At 38.0% G+C, this 6,156-nt stretch overlaps 1 protein-coding gene across 4 annotated transcripts in view; it reads left to right on the top strand.

The window, feature by feature from the left end:
* Positions 1-633: 633 nt before the first annotated feature.
* MIA2 (MIA SH3 domain ER export factor 2) overlaps positions 634-6,156 on the top strand; it is a 118,263-nt gene continuing 112,740 nt past the window's right edge. For 2 of the 4 annotated variants that reach the window (XM_054449494.2, XM_054449496.2), the window contains exon 1: positions 4,058-4,372. In XM_054449494.2, coding sequence (XP_054305469.2) covers positions 4,258-4,372 — 115 coding nt within the window. In that variant the 5' untranslated portion in view covers positions 4,058-4,257. Of the gene's footprint in view, positions 784-4,057; positions 4,373-6,156 lie in introns of those variants that run through there. The other 2 variants (XM_063651573.1, XM_054449498.2) reach the window with 2 other exon arrangements.

Below are 6,156 nucleotides of genomic sequence, written 5' to 3' on the forward strand. Positions count from 1 at the left end.
CAGAAAGTCCTATCTTGGAGAGCGGATGTGGAGGGCCATCTCTACGTCTTCCTCACAAGTCTAAAATCTTAATCTCTCCTGGGTCTTATCTCTCACTGCACACACATCATACCATGGGAACTGTTTCCAAAGGCTCTATCCTCATCCATAGTAAAATCCCTCTAGATTAATCAGTTCTCCTTATCCCAGTACCTTCTAATTAAATTTCCATGTCTTATAAATTGCCAGAGTAACAGGCAGATGTTGGAGGAAATATGTTCCCACTTTAGGAAATCTGAGATACTAAGAGAGAAGACTGTACTATATATATAGTATCAGAAATAACATCACCAAGCAGTAGAAGGGCAGCATTTATGATTCTGTCTTTATAATCTCATGGAAAGGGTTGCTCTGTGATTCTATCTCTAGGTACTGAATATGTGTGGCTTTGAGGGTTTATTATTATTATTATTATTTTTATTATTTTTGAGACGGACTCGCGCTGTCGCCCAAGCTGGAGTGCAGTGACAGTCATAACTCACTGCAGTTTTGAACCGCTGGATTCAAGAGATCCTCCTGCCTTAGCCTCCCAGGTAGCTAGGACTACAGCATGTGCCACTATGTCTGGCTCATTTAATCTTTCTTGTTTTGTAGAGATGTCATCTCCCTATGTTGCTCAGGCTGCCCAGGCTGGTCTCGAACTCCTGGGCTCAAGTGATTCTCCTGCTTTGGCCTCTCAAAGTGCTGGGGTTACAGGCATGAGCCTCCATGGCTGGCTGATGATTCATTCTTTGGCATTATGCAGTAAGTACTCTTACTTCCCATATGGTTTGTGAAGAATCGTATAGGCCTTCCAAATCAGTATTCCTGGCTGAGTTGTGTTACCATGACGCCTTCCTCAGTATTAACATTTAGCACTACATTTGATGAATGTGATATATTCTGCAAAGTGCATCAGCAATTAGATAATATCTGGCTAAGTTAATATGACTATTTTTGATAGTGAAAGTCACACTTTGGTTTCTTTTAACCAAATGCTCTTGTCCCTTTCATGTGCCATCTCCTCATCCAGCTTTGTTAGAGACAGTTCATCAACATTGTGCTACCACATTTTCAGATATCTTGTTAAATTATAATTTAAGTAACGATCTGAACATAAAATGAGATCATCTGAGTGCATTAAGTAGCACGAGTGTGGGAGCATTTCTAGTAGGAGCAAATCTCTCCAGACTGGCATCTTAGGCAAAAATTTTTCTTGACTGAAATCTCCCTCAGGCCAATGAATACCAAATTTAGATTTTGCTAGGCTGTTGCTGTTCTTAACTTAGAACATGATTAAGTCAATTACTTCTGAATTTATCCATAAATTCTTTATATTGTCTTTAATATTTAATACAAAAACAAGGAGAGTTAAACTACATTAATTATTAAATGTTCTTGATTTAATACTGGATTTGGTAATATAAAATATGCAAATAACCCTGAGCTAAATTTTGACGCTGAAGAGCTGATCCTTCTTTAAATGTCTTTAACAACACAGCTTGTAGATTTGCAAAGGTACTCAAGAAACTAACCTACATCTTTTCTAAAAAAATAGAGACAGGGTCTCACTCTGTCACCCAGGGTGGCATGCAGTGGTGTGACAATAGCTCATTCAGCCTCAAACTCCTGGGGTCAAGCAATCCTCCCGCCTCAGTCTCCCAAAGTGTTGGGATTACAGCTGTGAGGCACCTGGCCTAACCTACACCTTTTTGTGTATGTATGCATACAACTATGCAGTGCTCTGTTGCAAGCCAAATGATCCTGAAATGCATGCTCTATCAGATTCTTTTGAAGGATATCAAAATCTTAGCTCTGAGAGAGCGGGCTTCCTACTGATCATTGTTTTTTGAAAACAAACCAACAAACAAACTTCCTTTACTTAGGATCTTGAAAGCAAAAGTCCTTCCTTCACTTTAGCTTGCTCGGGGGCTGGGTATTTGTCCTATTTGTGTCAGGCACTAGAGGGGAGTGTGACATCATACAAGTGCTGGGTTCTGACCTAAGAATCAGAAGACCAACTGTGTGCCCACTGGTATGCCCAAATACAGTGAAAAAGTACAGCAAAGGAGGGTTTAGACAAATATTTTCCCAAGAATGAATTGGACAACCATGATTTCTGAAAATCAACTGAGACCTACAGTTTTACCCAAAAATTTCCAACGTGGGATTTTGATCCTTTTTGAGTGACAGTAACCTTCAAATGACTGGATTTTCATTGCTTGATTTTAGTATTTATTTATTTATTTTTTCATTATTATTATTTTTTTGAGATGGACTCTCTCTCTGTTGCCCAGGCTGGAGTGCAGTGGCGCAATCTCAGCTCACTGTAACCTTTGCCTCCTGGGCTCAAGCGATTTTCCTACCTCAGCCTCCCAAGTAGCTGGGATTATAAGTGCCTGCCACAACACCTGGCTGATTTTTGTATTTTTAGTAGAGACGGGGTTTTACCATGTTGGCCAGGCTGGTCTTGAACTCCTGACCTCAGGTGATCCTCCTGCCTTGGCTTTCCAAAGCGCTGGGATTACAGGTATGAGCCACCAGGCTCGGCTGATTTATTTTATTTTTTATTTTTATTTTTTAATTTTATTTATTTATTTTTTTGAGACGGAGTCTCGCTCTGTCGCCCAGGCTAGAGTGCAGTGGCGTGATCTCGGCTCACTGCAAGCTCCACCTCCTAGGTTCAGGCCATTCTCCTGCCTCAGCTTTCCAAGTAGCTGGGACTGCAGGCGCCCGACACCATGCCTGGCTAATTTTTTGTATTTTTTAGTAGAGACGGGGTTTCCCTGTGTTAGCCAGGATGGTCTCGATCTCCTGACCTCATGATCCACCCACCTCGGCCTCCCAAAGTGCTGGGATTACAGACATGAGCCACAGCGCCCAGCTGATTTATTTTATTTTAAAATAATATACGGGCCAGGTGTGGTGACTCATGCTTGTAATCCCAGCACTTTGGGAGGCTGAAGCAGGAGGATTACTTGAGTCCAGGAGTTCAAGATCAGCCTGGCCAACACAGTGAGACCTCGTCTCTACTAAAAATAAAATATTAGCCAGCTGTGTCCCGCATGCCTGTGGTTCAGCTACTCAGGAAGGGGAGTGGGAGGATTGCTTAAGCCCGGCAGGCCCGCCTGGGCTAGAGTAAGACTCTGTCTCAAAAACAAAACAAAACTAAAAAAGATATATGCTTTCTTTTTTAAAAAAGAAAGCCAAACAATATAGAAAAAGTCAAACAATATAGGAAACTACAAAGAAGAAAATAAATACCACCGGAAATCACACTGTATACTTCTACCATGTGGGAGGGCACTTATTCAGATATCTCTCTTTCATTCTCTGTCCACTTACAGAAATATGCATACAGTTTTTAAAGCATGGAGTAATACTCTACCTGCTGTTTCTGGAGTAGTATTGTAGACAGAGTGACATCTTTCAATGGCAGATGACTTGATTCTCGGTGGTAAAGCAAGTGGTTGGTTATAAGTATGGGGTCTCATTGTGCCTAGGTTAACATTTCTTTTCCACTCACTATGTGCCATTGAGTAAGTGATTTAACCCATCTCTCTGTGCCTCAGTTTCCTTATATACAAAAGTGGGGACGATAATATTACCTACCTCAGAGAGTTCGTAATCATATATTTAAGTACTTACTTAAGACAGTACCTGGAACATAGTAAGTACTTACTACATTTTAACTATTGTTCTTAACTAAATAAGTTTTAACTTCATAGTAACAATAAGGGGTTTTTAAATATAAAAGTGGAATCTTTTTAAAAATACTTTTCACCATATTTCAAAGCCATTCTTTTAACATAAATTATTACTCTTTTGCACACAACTATATACATTATCCACTGAAATTAGTATTTTCAGGTAACTACAGTTTTGCGGAAGCCTACTTAAAAACTATCCTGTTGAACACAAGATACCTTTAAGTGAGACAGTTTTACATGGGCTTCCTTTGTAAGACGTTAGTCCAACTAAAAATCCTTGTTAATTATTAAACCCTTAGGTATTACAGGAATACCTGACACTGCAGATTGAAAACAGACAGTGTTTGTCTCTCAAGTTAAACCAACAAGCCGATAGAAAAATGTAGTTATCAAGAGATTTTTAAAACTTCAACCCTTTTTCTCTTATATTTAGTGAAGAGAGCAGAATATCTCCTGTTTTGGCTGACATCTCTACAACCTGAACAATTGGCTTAAACTTCACTTGGGATTCCCGGTTGCTTGTTTTAGCATGGCGAAATTTGGCGTTCACAGAATCCTTCTTCTGGCTATTTCTCTGACAAAGTGTCTGGAGAGTACAAAACTGCTGGCAGACCTTAAAAAATGTGGTGACTTGGAATGTGAAAGTAAGTTTGCTTCCCCCGCTTCTTCTCCTCCTAAATTGAGGCTCTGAAATGACATAAAATCTTATTGTGGTCATGCATGATAAAAATGAGTACTGATATCATTGAGAAATATTTGGATTATGAAGTATAGCTTGGTATAAAAAAGAAATGTTGGAAGCAAAGCATTTTGTGGTAGTATTTAATACAAATATACAAATAGCAAAAATCAGTCTGCTATAGAAATATATCAGAAGTTAAAAAACTAATCAGCCCTTTTACTATTTTTAAAGATAAATCTAGGAGTCTCTGAGCCTATTCTGGCTCAGAAGGCTGCCCATTTGAAAAAAAAAAGATAAATCTAATTGATTCACATAAAAAAAGACATCAGGCTAATTTGATAGGCCTTTATTTATGAAGGCCTTTTATTTTTTAGTTTCTGTTTCACACTCAGAACTTTCTGATTCTCATGACGTTCCTAAAAAGTGTTTTTATTTCAAACCATCATGATTTATTCTTCTAAACTTTACCAAATGTTAATCATTTCTGTGTTATTTATTATGTAAAAATACTGAAATCAGGGCTAGAATATAAATTTTTTATTTATGTCATTGAATATAAAGCTTTCTTTACTGTAAATGGAAATTAATTTCCATTCTATTGTTAAAGAACTTATTTTCGGTTATTAGTTTTATGGTGAAAAATAAATTACATCCCAATATATTAGAGTTGCTTTAAATAAGTAATTTTTCCTTTTGCTTTTATTTTATAATAAATATATATTTTTCTGTCTCAGCAGAATCAAAAGTTGCTTTAAATAAATTCTACCTTTTTGTTTTTTTTTTTTCTGAGATGGAGTCTTGCTCTGTCACCCAGGCTGGAGTGCAATGGCACAATCTCGGCTCACTGCAACTTCCGCCTCCCAGGTTCAAGCAATTCTCCTGTCTCAGCCTCCTGAGTTGCTGGGATTATAGGCGCACACTACCACACCTGCCTAATTTTTTGTATTTTATTAGAGATGGGATTTCACTGTGTTGCCCAGCCTGAGCTCAGGGAATCCACCCGCCTCAGCCTCCGAAAGTGCTAAGATTACAGGCATAAGCCACCACGCCCGGCTGTGAGAATTACTTCTAATTTGCAACATGAAAATTAAAAATGAAAAATGTTATTAGTATAAACATAAATAATTTATAAGTAATAATTTTGAGTAAACATTCTTCCTTAACTTTTTGGACATATAATGTAATATATAGAGAAGTTTACTAGATGATGTTTTATTATCATAATAATCTTTTGCTGGGTGTGGTGGCTTGCACCTGTAATCCCAGCACTTTGAGAGACTGAGGTGGGAGGATCACTTGGGTCCAGAAGTTTGAGACCAGCCTGGGCAACATAGTGAGACCTCATCTCTACAAAAAATCAAAAAAGTTAACTGGGCATGGTGGCACAAGCTATAGTCCCAGCTACTAGGGAGGCTGAGGTGGGAGGATGGCTTAAACTTGGGAGGTGGAGGCTGCAGTCAGCTATCATTATGGACTGCACTCTAGCCTGGGCAACAGAACAAGACCCTGCCTCAAAAAAATATATATAAAGAAAAAAAAATCTTTCTTTCCCTCTTTATATTACAACTTCATTTTAGTTTCCTTAGGGCCAGATATAGAACATGAAAAGGGAACATTCAAATTTATAGAAATTTATAACATTATTTTAACTTTAATTGCATGACAATAAAAATATCTTATTTTACATATGTTTGTATACTTATAATAGATAATATGGTGTGTATATTCATGTGTTGAACTGCTGAA

This window comes from Pongo pygmaeus, chromosome 15 (assembly GCF_028885625.2).
Source record: "Pongo pygmaeus isolate AG05252 chromosome 15, NHGRI_mPonPyg2-v2.0_pri, whole genome shotgun sequence".
Classification (NCBI taxonomy): domain Eukaryota; kingdom Metazoa; phylum Chordata; class Mammalia; order Primates; family Hominidae; genus Pongo; species Pongo pygmaeus.